Genomic DNA, 13751 nt, shown 5'->3' with positions numbered 1-13751 from the left:
AAGTCATTTCTCATTAGGGTTTCTACTATACAGAGGGGAGTTGGGCTATCCTAGGATGTGTCTGATGTTGCTGGAAGTACGCATGGCGCATTCATAGAGGGATTGATTTGACCTCTGCGACAAGTTGAGTTATATCAGCTAGACTTCCGATTTCGCTCTTAATGTCTTGGCGTAATGAGGCATTCTTCGGGTCAGCGAGTTCCTTTTCAAACATTAGCCATTTTATTTCGTGGAGAAAGTAATTGGGTATCTCGTGAATGCTTACCTCCTTATTCGCAAATATCCTAAGAACGCCGACCCTCTTCTCGGGAAGATTCACGGTGCTTCCATATACAGCATTGGTGTCACTGCTTTTCGTAGAGTTGGACTGGATCTTCTTCAAAATTGTCTGTACTTCACTCTCATTCGACGGATTCTTGGGACGGATCACCAAAACTTCCAGAACGGGATGTGTACCAAAGAGGTGGGAAGCGGGATTTGTCTCAAAGACGCTTAGATCTGGAGGGCCGCTTGAGAAAGGTTTCATCGCGCCGGCGAATTCGGCAAATGCTGGAGATTGAATGAAGGATTGAAACGTAGATACTTCTGGCCATTCTAAAATGAATTTGGTCAGAAATATGTCTTTGGAACGTGAACCGACAAGTTTCCTTACCGAGAACTAGGAGCCCTCTAGAGTCTGAACTCGTGTCTTTGCCATCTTCAGAGACGATTCGTCCTTGAAGTCCTCGTATAACACCTCCGTTCTTGAAGGCATTAAATGCGAATGGGTAAACCCCGACTGCTCCCTTAGCGGATTCGGGATCCTTTTTAATTTGAGGGAGGACGATTTCAACAACTGCCATGGTGATAATTGTATGGTGTAAGTCACAATGAGCGAGTAATCTTGCTGCTAACACACTTACTTATGAGTTAAGAATCCATCGACCTTTTGAATTTATATAGACACCTGCATTTCTTCTTTCCGGAAAAAATTCTAGTTTGATCAGTAACGGACTTATGAATCGAACCATCATCCAGCTCAATTCCATTATAATATTCCGATGCTGCCAATTGTATCTCCGAATATTGCATAGAAGATTTATCGCCGAAAAGAAAACGGCGAAATTGGTACCTATAATTTAGTCATAGGAGTGGGAGTTGCGTCGGCGAGTTTGTCCATCTCGTCCAATGATGAGCATCACGACGCCCGATGCGGAGCCGATGAACTGGGAATGGTTACAACCAACAGGCGGAGTCTAGACCTATTTTGGTAAGGCGTCATCTTATAAATCATTCCCTTGCGGAGGGATATGTAAGCCTCCTGCTTCTCTTCTGCTCACCATCGCCTAGAAAGCATTAGTCTCAGCTGGAGTTCAAATTATTGCCTCAAATGTTTTCGCGACAGAAGTCCTGTGTACCGTGTGCGAAGGCAAAACGTCGATGCGAGCCGCAAACCCCGAAATGTCCCCGCTGCACGCAACGGGGTATCAACTGCTACTACAAGAACCAGCCTCTCAGGGATCTTGATTCAGAAAATGGGTCTTTTCAGCCGCTTTCTCTTATTAGCCAGGCGGGCTCTGAGGCGGGATCTGGAAACGTAGCATCCAATCGCGAAGGAGCTCAGGGAATAGGCAATCTCTCGGTTCAAGAAATCATCCGACTGAACACCAAGCAGATTCAATCGCCGGGATTTCATTCTATTTGTCCGTTTATTGTACCCACATCGATACTAGATATGCGTTCCCTGAAGGCCTTGACCCATAGTGTAATGAGCTGGCCTGGAAAGTTCATACGCAAACTCGAAGCCCCTTATATGCACTCGTCAATGCACTTGGCGCCATCCCTGCCACTTCCCCTCGAGGAGGCCTTTGGTGCATGTGCCACGTATGCTTCTAGGGCATCAAACACCAATGATATAGTGATGAACATTATAGAAAGGAAAGTGGGCCAAGTCATTAATATGAACCCATCTGCTGAATCTCTCGAAACACATGTTGCTGCCCTACAAGCCTTCCTGATCCTCCATCTTGTCCAACTATGGGATGGCGATGCTCGACAGCGAACACAGGCTGAAATGCACGCATACATACTCGAGAGTTGGGCAATCGAGTTACACATGCGGGCGAGGGAGGTCTCTAAGAACCAAGATGCGAACCCGACGTGGGACGAATGGATCATACTGGAAAGTGCTCGGCGTACAGCAATGATGACTCTGATGGCACAGGGTGTCTATGAGATGAATAAGTACGGTGTATGTACTTATGTCCCGAACCTCGCCGAGATGGTCTTCACTGCTGCCGATACTCCGTGGGAGGCTCGAAATCTGGACGACTGGAAGGAAACAGTCGATCGTCCCGAAGCTATCATCGCGAGTTATGCGGATTATGCCACTCGGAGGCATGATACTACTGTTAGCCCCCGAAGCACATTTGGAAAACTTCTGTTAATGCCGTGCCCGGGCTTTGCGCACGAAGAGCTTATGATCTCATCATAGGTTCAGAAAGAAGTCAATTTTGGTTTTAGTTTTAGCATGAATCGGCGTTGTAGGGTTGATGAAGTTTCGCATAAGCGCCGTCTGGACATGAAAAGCAATCTTTATGTAGGTATTTTGCCGTTCGCAGGTGAAAAATGTTGTACAATACCGAAGCAATCCCCCTCCCTTTTGCTGAAGTCCCGTCCGTTCTAGTACACGCCGTGCTTGTCTCGATCGAATTTTCAGGAGTCAATTGTGATTTTTCCCCCCCAGTTATAGCGGTTAACAGGAGATTTCCCCCTAAATAGCCCCGCGCACACCCCTAAAATTTAGGCCTAAAATCACGTTTGGGGGCCACCCATCAACTGATTGAAGAACGGATCAACGCCAGGCATCGCTGAATTAAAAAGATCCATAATATCGGTTCCAATCGGGACCTCGTCGTCTACTTCGAAGTATCTGTCATTTATTGGGAAAAACAGAGTCTCGTCTATTGGAAGAGCAAGATCACCATCGAAAACAATGCCATCCGGCATCTAGAACATATTAATAACGGGCGCGTTATGTTGGCTGGGTAGAACCATTAGTGCTTACCTGTGCTGATTCCAGTGTTGGAGGGGAACTAATCGTAGCAGAAATTCCGTTCCCGCGTGGTGGCTGAAGACGGGTCCTAATTGGTGATTTGGGCATCATCGGCGACTGCTTCTCGAGTAATTGATTTGAGGTATCGTCGCTTTTTACTGTATTCACGTATTCGCGGGCAATATGCGCGAATTCGCCGATTAGGGAACCTGGTAGGTTACCGCCACTTGCAACCTCGATTCTGCTAAAGTGGCCGCCGCCCATGTCTAGAAGAGCGAGATTCGTAGCGGTTCCTACATGCTTGGGATTTGTGACCACTAGATCGAAAAGGATGAAGAGGGCTACGATTGGAATTACAGCCATAACCCTGCAGCGAGTAAGTAAGAATGCCTCGGGGCGTGCAACTCCGAAGTGAAGATATAGTTGGGGGATTTCCACTGACCATAGAGGTGTGCTTGGTTCCACATCAATGAACGCTGTCAATTCTAACACGGACCGCGACGTCTCCATCATAATTCTTGTGCTCTCGCTCTGACGAGCTTGGCTCACAATATGGCTACTATTCGCAGCTAAATGTAATGTAGCGCGGCAAAGGCTCAACTTGAAGCTATTATAAAATAGATGAATCCGCAAGGCGGCCAGCCGGAGCAATGTACCTTGGATTGCGTGCGTCTGGTAGGGCTGACCCGGTCTGATATCGATTGGTATCGACATCCGCCATTGTTCTAATTCGTTTTCACATTGGTCGATTATTGTTAGATAATGAGCCTTCGGGTCATCTGTTCCGGCGATTGAAAATAGCGACGACATGGTCTTTGATAATAAGCGCGCATATCTTGCGGATGTCAGAAACCAGTCAAGCTCTCCGATAATTGCATCCGGTATTGATGGTACCGGGATTACGATATCATGATCCACAAAGATCTGTGAATGTGTTAGTATATCATACCTACCTAGGTAGGTAGGTAGGTACTGATGCCAGACCTTAAAGGGTCGAGGCTTAAAGGGTGTGTAGAGTTGACATACGGAATTCCTTCCGAAGTGGAAGTTGGTTATTTTCTCAACTGTATAGAGAACCCAAAATGCCTTATGGTAGTTAGTTCGAGCTTTACCGCTGAGATTGGCGCGGCCCAGATTTTGTGCTCTTCTAGCTGCTTCGGATAACACGAAGTGCTCAATTGCTATGCAATTTATACTGCGTTTAGGTACGTGATTAGCAGTCATAATGATAAAAGCCAGGGATGCATCTACATACTTCAGGGAGTATATGGTTAGAGCGGTCATCGCTTGAAGAATATCCAAAGAGTCTGGAAGTGCAAGCAAGTCAGGCAGAGCTGTGAAGGCTCTAGTTAGAAATTGCCAGGCCCTCCCTGTACCGGGAACGAATCTACCCCCACTGCCGGATTGGCATCCTAGGGCGATAACTGCGTAATACAGGGCGTATAGAGCCTTATTGTGCGCTAAACGGGCTGGGAAGTCGGGGGCGTAAGCCGTGGCTTCAAATTCTTTTTGGTCGAGAAAAGGATAGAAAGGATGAACCCGCTCAAAATACACTGATTGGCATATTAGACAATAAATCCCGAAGATTGGGGCTAGGTGGAAAAGGACATTTGATATGGGCGTTCACTTCAGCTCTTTCAGCAGAGATAGGCGCATCTTTTTGGTTCTCTCGGGCAACTCTTAGTGAGCCTTCGGACACTACATCTGTCGCAAATGTGTTAGTATTACCCTGCTAAATAGCGCTGTAGTTAACCTAGAAGAACCACGCGGCTTCTGGACGTTTCCTATTGGGATGGTTTAACCAAGCGGGATTAAAATATACTCACTATGTTGATGTAGTCGAGAAGCAATCACCGACGATATCCTCCGAACTAATTCCCTCACTCGGTCATTCCGCAAGCGAGAGGATAGGTATAGCAGTCGATTGTCAGAGAAGAAAGTCAAGCTGGAATTCCCAACTACCCCCAGTTATGTTAGTTGCCAGGCGCCTAATCGTCAGCTGAAGGGGGTGGCTGAAACTCACTAACAAGCCCAATTCCCTAAATTTATAGCGAATATTTAGCTGTAAGGCCTATAAAATAAGGGATTAAAGTGATGTACCTTCACTGCGAATGGCTTTTCGGTGTTTAGAGCCCCTGATGTTCTAGCTTGGGCTAACAAACGATCAACGTATAGCTCCGGCAATGGTCGTTGAGGTTTCTGCGACGAGCATGTTAATTCTAACAGAACATACGATATTATATGTTCAAAACACAAACAGTTTCGGCGACCTCAGAGACAGCTGGAGGCTGGGCTCTCGGCGGGGTAGAAGATGTGAGGATGTGGTTTGCTTTTTCGCTCGGACCCGTTAGCCACTAAATACAGCGCACTGACACGATTTTAATAGCTGACTTACCACCCTTTCTTTGAGGTGTTTTCCTACGACTGAACTGACAGTCTGCTTTACGGCGCTTCGCGAGATTTTATTAGTTAAAAATGACGAGATAGCAATGTTGTGAATAGACTCACCACACAGTTGTTGCAGGGGCCGGGGTACCCTGTAAATCTGATTTAAGCCTCATGGTACCAAGAACACGGGAACGGTAGTGTGTTCATATGCAAGACAACCTTACCGTTACATCGCACTTTACGTGCTTTGCACAAGTCGCAACTTTTGAGGATCGGCATATCGCCTTTCTAAAGATCTAAGCATAGCTAAGTCATATCGTTCGATCTGTTAGGAAGGAGGAAAACAATAGCCCTTCGGATGAAGAGGATGTAAGATGTATTAATCGGAAAGGAATGATCACCACCCGAAGGTCTCTTATTGGTCAGAACTCAGCCCTCTACGACAGTTACTAACGCAATCGAGTAGGTCGGCTCCGAAGGCCTGAGCGCCACGTGCGAGCAAGGTAGAAAAACTTGTGATAATCGCCGAAGCTCTTAAAACATCAAGGCCTATTGTGAACTCGGAAATTGTACAACGTTCAGAATATTGACAATTATTACATAGATCCTATTTGATATATACGTATGAGTTACACGTTTGCAAGTATCTTTCGTTATCCATCAAAGTCCGAGATGTTTACCGAAGTCAGCAATTCGCCTTTACATTTCCGAATAGCCCGCTCGCGGGTGTCCTACTCATCGCTAAAAGCAGGGCAAAGTCCGGCTATGATGTCGTTTTATATCTCATATTTCCCTATGTTTTCTTCAAATATTTTTCCTCGTTAGGTTTGAGCTCAATGTATTTACGGTTATTCAACTGCCGCCATGCTCGACTCAGGTGAAGCTAGTCTCAGCGAAGAAGCCAAAACGGCCCAGCACTTACAAGACCTACAGCCAATAATGGCCGAAAAGGGAGCCGGCCAATCTTCCCTCTCTTCTGAGATTTCATCACTTCAAGATGATAACGCACGTGTAACTACACTGGCGAGAACCTTCACTCGGGAGAGCTCCTATCCTCAAGATGTGAATCCTTTCTTATCCCCAACGCCTACGCTCGATCCGAACTCCTCCCAGTTTGACGCAAGAAAGTGGGCCAAGACCCTTTTACACGCCTTCGCTCAGGATCCTGAAAAATACCCACGACCACCCGTTGGGGTCTCATGGCGCAACCTCGGAGTACACGGTTTTGGCAAGGATACGGACTATCAGAAGGACATCCTCAATCTTCTCTGGCGCGCACCACTCATTGCCAGAGAATGGATATCACAGAGGCGACGCAAGATCCAGATCCTGGATAACTTCGATGGCTTGGTTAAGAGTGGTGAAATGCTCTTGGTATTGGGTCGTCCTGGCAGGTGAGCACCCATCTACCTCATCCTCTTCATGGGCCAGGAAAATTGGACTAATGTTCTTACCCCCAGTGGCGTCTCGACCTTGCTGAAGACTATCGCCGGACATGTTCATGGTCTTTACCTTGATCAGGAATCACATATTAACTACCAAGGTTCGCATCACTATTTGAAATAAGAAGAATTCATTCACTAACTAGACGCAATAAGGTATTCCTTGGGATACCATGCATAGTCGTTTTAGGGGGGAAGTAATCTACCAAGCCGAGACCGATATCCATTTTCCTCAACTTACCGTGGGGGAAACGCTACAGTTCGCCGCACTGGCCCGCACGCCTAAGAACCGCCTTCCAGGGGTTAGCCGAGAAACGTACGCGACGCATTTGAGGGATGTGGTTATGGCAATCTTCGGTATATCGCATACCGTCAACACAAGGATTGGTAACGACTTTATTCGAGGGGTAAGCGGCGGAGAGCGGAAACGAGTCAGTATTGCCGAAGTTACTTTGAACCAAAGCGCAATTCAATGTTGGGATAATAGTACTCGAGGATTAGATTCCGCGACTGCACTTGAGTTCGCTAAGACCCTCAAGTTGTCCACCGAGCTAGGGGAGACCGCGGCAATTGTCGCTATGTATCAAGCCTCCCAACCCGCTTACGATGTAAGTATTTTAGGCCCATGCCGCCCCGCGATCACCATGACTGACACTCTATTAGGTCTTCGATAAAGTAGCAGTTCTCTATGAGGGAAGGCAGATTTACTTCGGTCCGAAGGATGCAGCCAGGCAGTACTTCATTGAGTTGGGATATCACTGCCCCGCCCGCCAAACCACCGCCGATTTTCTCACTTCTCTCACAAATCCATCTGAGCGGGTCGTCCAGCCAGGCTTTGAGGATAGAGTACCGCGTACCCCTGACGAATTCGCACTGGTATGGAAGAATAGCCAATCTAGGGCAGAACTCTTAAGGGATATTGAGATTTTCGAGCAAGAGTTTCCCATAAATGGCCAACATTTTCAAATGCTTAAAGAATCTCGAAAGACTCAACAGGCTTCATTCACGTAAGTCTTATAGTCGCGCGAAATTTAGGGGAAGGCTATTCTAACCGTCTTATAGGAGAAGCAAAAGTCCATACACCATTTCCATTCCAATGCAGATTCGCCTTTGTATGACCCGAGGTTTCCAGCGCATCATGGGAGATAAAGCATTCGTCGTTGTTACCATCTTGGCCAATCTCGTTATTTCTCTGGTTCTTGGGAGCATTTACTATAAGCTTCCACCAGTTGCTGAGAGCATGAATAGCAGATGCGTCCTTCTCTACTTCGCCATCGTGTTCAATGGACTAAGCAGCGCTCTAGAGGTAAGATGCGAAGAATCTTTAGGGAAATGACAACTGACTAACCTCCGCAGATATTCTCCCTCTATGCTCAGCGGCCTATAGTGGAAAAGCAATCCCGCTATGCATCCTATCACCCCTTTGCAGAAGCGGTTGCCTCCATTATCTGTGACCTTCCGACAAAGATTCTTTCGACTATCTGTTTCAATATCCCCTTGTATTTTATGGCCCAATTGAGACAAGAAGCAGGTTCCTTCTTCATATTCCTGCTCTTTGGATTCACCTGCACGTTTACCATGTCTATGATTCTTCGTACCATTGCGCAAGTGTCCCGGACGGTACAGCAAGCGCTAACCCCCGCGGCCATCTTTATATTGGGGCTTGTCATTTACACTGGATTTATTCTCCCTACGCGAAACATGCAGGGCTGGCTAAGGTGGATCAACTATATCGACCCGATTTCATATGCCTATGAGAGTCTCGCCGCGAATGAGTTTACTAATCGGCAATTCCCGTGCACTCAATTCATTCCGATGGGACCTCCCTATGCGAATGCGACTCCACTGGAAAGGACGTGTTCTGTTGCAGGCGCTCTACCTGGTCAAGATTTTGTTAGTGGAGACACATTCATCAATGCGAACTATGGCTTCTATTTCTCCCATGTTTGGAGGTACGTTTAATTAAGTCCCGCATCGATGCATCCATTGCTAACTATCTTAATAGAAACTTCGGAATTCTTATCGGGTATATCGTATTCTTCTCGATGACATATATCCTTGCAGCAGAATACTTGTCACTGGAACCTTCTAAGGGTGAAGTCTTAGTTTTCCGACGAAATCATATTTCCTTGGGTTCTAAGAAGCGACACCAAGACGAAGAGTCCGGGGCAACAGATACTGCACCCTCTGAGCCACGAGAGAAAAGTGAATCGCCCGATTCTTCTGTCGGACGGACCACTGAGATACAGAGCCGGAATGTCTTCCATTGGAGCGATGTATGTTACGATATTACCATAAAGGGCCAACCTAGGCGAATCCTGGACCATGTTGATGGATGGATTAAACCCGGAACTTTGACGGCGCTAATGGTATGCTGCACTTCCTTACTCTCAAAACCAAAATACATAACTGATTGTGGCTAGGGCGCGACTGGAGCGGGAAAGACGACACTCCTCGATGTGTTGGCCGACCGTGTAACCATGGGTGTTGTCAATGGCGATATCCTAGTCAATGGAATCCCTCGCGGAAACGCATTTCAGAGACAAACCGGATATGTTCAGCAACAGGACATTCACCTCGAAACAGCGACTATTAGAGAAGCCCTGCGATTTAGTGCATCGCTTCGGCAACCATATTCCATCCCAAAAGCAGAAAAGGATTCGTATGTTGAGGAAGTTATCAAACTGTTAGACATGGAAGCATATGCCGATGCGATAATTGGTGTTCCTGGCGAAGGTATTTTTATGCTACGGGTTATCTTAAGGGGCCGGTTCACTAACAGAAAATAGGATTGAACGTCGAGCAACGTAAGCGCCTTACTATAGGGGTTGAGCTTGCGGCTAAACCGGATCTCCTCCTTTTCCTTGACGAGCCTACTTCGGGATTAGACAGTCAGACAGCGTGGTCAATTGCAAGTCTACTTAGAAAGCTATCTGACAATGGTCAAGCAATCTTGTGCACCATACACCAACCTTCGGCCATGTTATTCCAACAATTTGATCGACTATTATTGCTCAGTTTCGGAGGTAAGACGGTGTATTTCGGGGATATCGGAAAAGACGCCGAAACTCTTACTACCTATTTTGAACGAAAAGGTGCTAGTCCTTGCGGTGATGAAAACCCTGCTGAATGGATGTTACGAGTCATCGGAGCTGCTCCGGGAGCGCGCGCTGATCAGAACTGGGCCGAAGTTTGGCGAAACAGCGAAGAATATCAGTCGGTGCAAAAAGAACTCAGAGCCTTGGAACTGGGTCCTCCATGCAGTGAAAGCGGTCATCAAGATGATATTACATCGACAGCGTATTACGCGACTCCTTTTTACTATCAACTTCTCATGTGTACCAAAAGGGTATTCGAACAATATTGGCGCAGTCCTTCGTATATTTACGCTAAATTGATCCTCTGCGGGGGTACTGTAAGTGCTAGAGTGTTGCGGATTATGCGCTAATGAATCAATGCTAACACCCCTATAGTCACTATTCATCGGCGTATCCTTCTATAAATCCGAACTTACACTCGCTGGCCTTCAGAACCAAATGTTTGCGATATTCATGCTACTCGTCATTTTCGCATTCCTTGTATATCAAACTATGCCTCAATTTATTCTTCAGCGACAGCAATATGAAGGGCGAGAACGATCCTCAAGGGCTTATTCATGGTATACTTTCCTTCTCTCTAATATGATTGTGGAATTACCTTGGAGTACATTCGCATCTCTCTTGGTTTTCTTCCCCTTCTATTATCTAGTTGGAATGAATAAGAATGCTATACCGACGCATAGCGTGACCGAGCGAGGCGGGCTAATGTTCCTACTAACTTGGTCATTCTTGATCTTCGAGTCCACGTTCGCGGATATGGTCATTGCTGGTGTTGAGACTGCCGAGGTTGGTGCTGTTATTGGATTGCTGTTGTTCGCGATGAGTTTGATATTCTCTGGGTAAGTAGTACGTACTAACTACGACTTGTATCTCGTTACTAATATTGCGATAGGGTCATGGTTCCAAAGAACTCTCTTCCTGGGTTCTGGATTTTCATGTATCGCGTCTCCCCTTTAACATATATCATTAGCGCCATGCTCTCCACCGGTCTCGCGAACCACGAAGTCCAATGCGATACCATAGAACTTCTACATTTCCAGCCTCCCCCGGGACAGACCTGCGGCGATTACATGGCCCCTTTCAACCAAGTCGCATTCGGAGCCGTGTACAATCCGGAAGCTACCTCAGCCTGCGAGTTCTGCTCTCTGTCTAATACCAACACATTCCTTGCTACCGTCGACACCTTTTACAGTGACCGGTGGCGCAACTTTGGCTTGATCTGGGTCTACATCGCTTTCAACACTGGCGCTACATTACTCTTGTATTGGCTTGCACGAGTCCCGAAGAAGTTCAGCTGGAAGGCTTTACTTAAATCTGGCCTTCGATTTAGACGGGGTTGAAATTCCACTATACTATTGTATAAAATTTCGATATTTACTCGTTTACTAGAAAAAAGGGGGGATGAAATCCCAGGGTCTATAATAGATAGTCATGTGTCGACATTTCCTTATGTTTAGACTGTCACTCATTCTATATTTTTCGTCTTGGAGGTTATTACAGGCGAGCTACTATTAATCTCGTTGAATTGAATCATATCATTGCTTCTCTGAGTTGCAACTCATTTTTATAACATTATTACGCTAGGTTATTCGCCATATTATAGCGAGGTAAGCGCTAAGTTCTGCTGGCTATATAGCAAGCCTCAGCGCATACGTACCTACAGCTGTAGGGGCTGAGGGGTTAAGTTAATGTTGCTCCAGCACAGGGCTTACAGTAAGAATGCACATGCTCCAGAGCTATGATAGATTTTGGCGGCTAGTCTGTAGCGAGGGCTTACCCCGCTATGAGGGGTATTTAAATCGCTACAACCAGTGAGCCCCCGCCTAATTAGGTACAGCTATAGGTAAGCTCTGTTTACCTACCTAGTAGGTAGTTTAAGCAAAAGCTACACTGAATAGTTTCTTTCCAATGAGAGTGTTTCTTGCTGCGGAAATGGTTCTGTGGGGTTGCTAAATCGAAGGCATACTTAACTTAGAGACAAAACGGCTGACGCGTTTAGATGCTGAAAGAAGTCTTAGGTAATGCGTTTTTTTATTAGCCTCTCTCTAGTTTCATGGTATAGAAAATCTCAAATGTGAGGGGAGGAGTCGTACCTAAGGCTGGCAAGTCCACCGGTGGTAATAAGAGGATTTGAATAGAAGGACAATACCTACCTAGGTAGGTAGGTAACAAAATGTCCTGGAACTTGGGGTTACTTTACTGCGTGTTAGGGATATTAGCGACTACCTACCGTTCTGTATGTCCCTGAGTTGCCTTAGAGAGAATAGCGGGAAGGTTCTGACGGGTAGTGTGATGCGACCTAGAGGCGTCTAGAATAGCGGCCAGAACCCCTATAATCAGCTACCCAATTCACTAAATATTGCTCCTTTATGCAGTAGGCTCACCACAAACCCACCTAGAAACATTTTATCTCGGTACATCCACTCCTATAGCGACAAGATCATTTAGGAGTAGCATGATGACAAGGATGAAGACATACGAGGGCGAAAAAATACTATTTTGGCTTTTGGCGACGAAATAAAAACAAGAATAATTCCTGCACCTGAAACAGCAGATACAGCAGCGGGAAGAACGCTAACCCAGCTACCGTGAGCGCTATAGAAAATGTGCAGAACCCGTACGCCGCCGATTGATAGCGCCCGTTAGGGTCCGCTGTAAGGGCTGTCTGCATAGCGGCCAAGATTACTGTAAGAGCGCCAAATATGAACAGATAGGGCCCCATAAACCGAGCGAAATATTCTACATATTGATGGTGCACTTCGAAGTAAGACCAGTGAAAGAAAAACACCTTGGAATAAAAATTCAGTCGCGTAAGCCGTAACTCGCCATAGTGATAGCGTCGAGACACTTGCGTATCTTTTATATGGGCAATTTGCTTCATGTACCGACACCACGTCTCCCAATCGATCGAGGCTGGGAGTAATCCGGTTTGCTTGGCGATGTTGAAATCTGTTTCGTGAATGATAAGGCTGGCGTAAGTTCGTAGGAAACCGCAAGCAGCGGCATGAAGCTCATGTTCTGTCTCGACGCCCAATATGAAGTTTTTATAAAAAGAATAGCTGAACAAATAGGATGGCACAGGCTTGATGAAAATCCGATCATAATACCAGACTAGATGAAGATCTGGTCGCTCGGTAATTATGATACGACGGCCTTTCACAACTTGGTGGTGAAGGGGGCTGACATTGTCTCTCTTAGAAACAAGGAACAGCATGGAGTACATATCATCGAGCCTTTTAGTTGATAATTCTCGATGAAGGAAATTTGCGACACCTTCTCTGTCACCGAGAAGAGTATTGGGCTGGCTAGGCACGGTGTCGGTTGGGTTGTGTCCGAATTTGGAGTTCGGTGGCCATTCTAGAATCTCGTACTGCTCTTCAAAAGGGACTCCATTGGTGTCGTCCGTCATCCTAAGCCCCTTGAAGAATAGGTGGCTATATTGCCTACTGGCTGTGCAATTTGAAGGGTATGGAAAGAGAATAGATCATGGTGGATTTGATTTCAGTGTGGTAAGGCTCTATATATCCCTGTATTATAGCGCGACGATAAGCGCTGTGGCGTTCAATTTCGTATAAGTTATAAGCAGTAGAGGGGTTAAAATGTGAGGCTCTCGCTAAACAACACCTATATGTACCTCATGGATTTATGTGTAGGTACTCACCAACCCTAATTCTATAACACCACATTAGACTCGCGATTAAAGAGAGTTTTACTAACCCTCAATCGAATTCATTGGTAATGATGATACTCTTAATCGTGATGCGCTAGACCGATCTTAGAAATCGCGAT

At 46.2% G+C, this 13751-nt stretch overlaps 5 protein-coding genes across 5 annotated transcripts; 2 read left to right on the top strand and 3 right to left on the bottom strand.

Annotated features, from left to right (window-relative positions):
• Positions 1-25: 25 nt before the first annotated feature.
• On the bottom strand, positions 26-1105 carry F4822DRAFT_161585 (uncharacterized protein). Its single transcript, XM_051453132.1, has 3 exons — positions 653-1105; positions 266-594; positions 26-202 (listed from the first exon to the last, which is right to left on the bottom strand). Exons 1-3 carry the CDS (start codon positions 840-842, stop codon positions 92-94), a joined length of 630 nt encoding a protein of 209 aa, XP_051316475.1. The 5' UTR covers positions 843-1105; the 3' UTR covers positions 26-91.
• F4822DRAFT_161563 (uncharacterized protein) lies at positions 1011-2743 on the top strand. The gene has a single exon (XM_051453131.1). The coding sequence runs from the start codon at positions 1370-1372 to the stop codon at positions 2471-2473; it is 1104 nt and encodes a 367-aa protein (XP_051316474.1). The 5' UTR covers positions 1011-1369; the 3' UTR covers positions 2474-2743.
• On the bottom strand, positions 2634-5993 carry F4822DRAFT_161416 (uncharacterized protein). The gene is made up of 13 exons (XM_051453130.1): positions 5647-5993; positions 5543-5571; positions 5430-5484; positions 5293-5363; positions 5135-5233; positions 5058-5073; positions 4861-4992; positions 4643-4738; positions 4290-4587; positions 4061-4229; positions 3477-3958; positions 3047-3401; positions 2634-2988 (listed from the first exon to the last, which is right to left on the bottom strand). Exons 1-13 carry the CDS (start codon positions 5699-5701, stop codon positions 2794-2796), a joined length of 2052 nt encoding a protein of 683 aa, XP_051316473.1. The 5' UTR covers positions 5702-5993; the 3' UTR covers positions 2634-2793.
• Positions 5994-6286: 293 nt separating this feature from the next.
• On the top strand, positions 6287-11302 carry F4822DRAFT_436460 (ABC-2 type transporter-domain-containing protein; the record flags this gene model as incomplete). The annotated part of the gene is made up of 11 exons (XM_051462306.1): positions 6287-6816; positions 6883-6965; positions 7021-7472; positions 7528-7871; positions 7927-8170; positions 8221-8816; positions 8870-9233; positions 9288-9600; positions 9654-10279; positions 10338-10801; positions 10855-11302. The coding sequence occupies 11 exons, from the start codon at positions 6287-6289 to the stop codon at positions 11300-11302; spliced, it is 4464 nt and encodes a 1487-aa protein (XP_051316472.1).
• Positions 11303-12266: 964 nt separating this feature from the next.
• Positions 12267-13646, bottom strand: F4822DRAFT_394191 (uncharacterized protein). Its single transcript, XM_051457337.1, has one exon. The coding sequence runs from the start codon at positions 13369-13371 to the stop codon at positions 12457-12459; it is 915 nt and encodes a 304-aa protein (XP_051316471.1). The 5' UTR covers positions 13372-13646; the 3' UTR covers positions 12267-12456.
• Between the last annotated feature and the right edge of the window lie 105 nt (positions 13647-13751).

The sequence above is a fragment of the Hypoxylon trugodes genome (genome assembly GCF_022578975.1).
Source record: "Hypoxylon trugodes strain CBS 135444 unplaced genomic scaffold F4822scaffold_3, whole genome shotgun sequence".
NCBI classification, from domain to species: domain Eukaryota; kingdom Fungi; phylum Ascomycota; class Sordariomycetes; order Xylariales; family Hypoxylaceae; genus Hypoxylon; species Hypoxylon trugodes.
Note: the sequence above shows the minus strand (reverse complement) of the source record. Positions and strands in the feature narration are given on the sequence as shown.

Excerpts from the sequence above, each read along its gene's own strand:
- F4822DRAFT_161585 (XM_051453132.1), bottom strand. The coding sequence starts at position 842 with ATGGCAGTTGTTGAAATCGTCCTCCCTCAAATTAAAAAGGATCCCGAA. Across the intron at positions 595-652 it reads TAGAGGGCTCCTAGTTCTCG|AATGGCCAGAAGTATCTACG; the intron begins GTAAGGAAACTT and ends AATTCATTTTAG. Across the intron at positions 203-265 it reads GGATATTTGCGAATAAGGAG|GAACTCGCTGACCCGAAGAA; the intron begins GTAAGCATTCAC and ends ATGTTTGAAAAG.
- F4822DRAFT_161563 (XM_051453131.1), top strand. The coding sequence starts at position 1,370 with ATGTTTTCGCGACAGAAGTCCTGTGTACCGTGTGCGAAGGCAAAACGT.
- F4822DRAFT_161416 (XM_051453130.1), bottom strand. The coding sequence starts at position 5,701 with ATGCCGATCCTCAAAAGTTGCGACTTGTGCAAAGCACGTAAAGTGCGA. Across the intron at positions 4,739-4,860 it reads TTCTCGACTACATCAACATA|ATGTAGTGTCCGAAGGCTCA; the intron begins GTGAGTATATTT and ends CATTTGCGACAG. Across the intron at positions 4,588-4,642 it reads AGTGAACGCCCATATCAAAT|TGTATTTTGAGCGGGTTCAT; the intron begins GTCCTTTTCCAC and ends TATGCCAATCAG.
- F4822DRAFT_394191 (XM_051457337.1), bottom strand. The coding sequence starts at position 13,371 with ATGACGGACGACACCAATGGAGTCCCTTTTGAAGAGCAGTACGAGATT.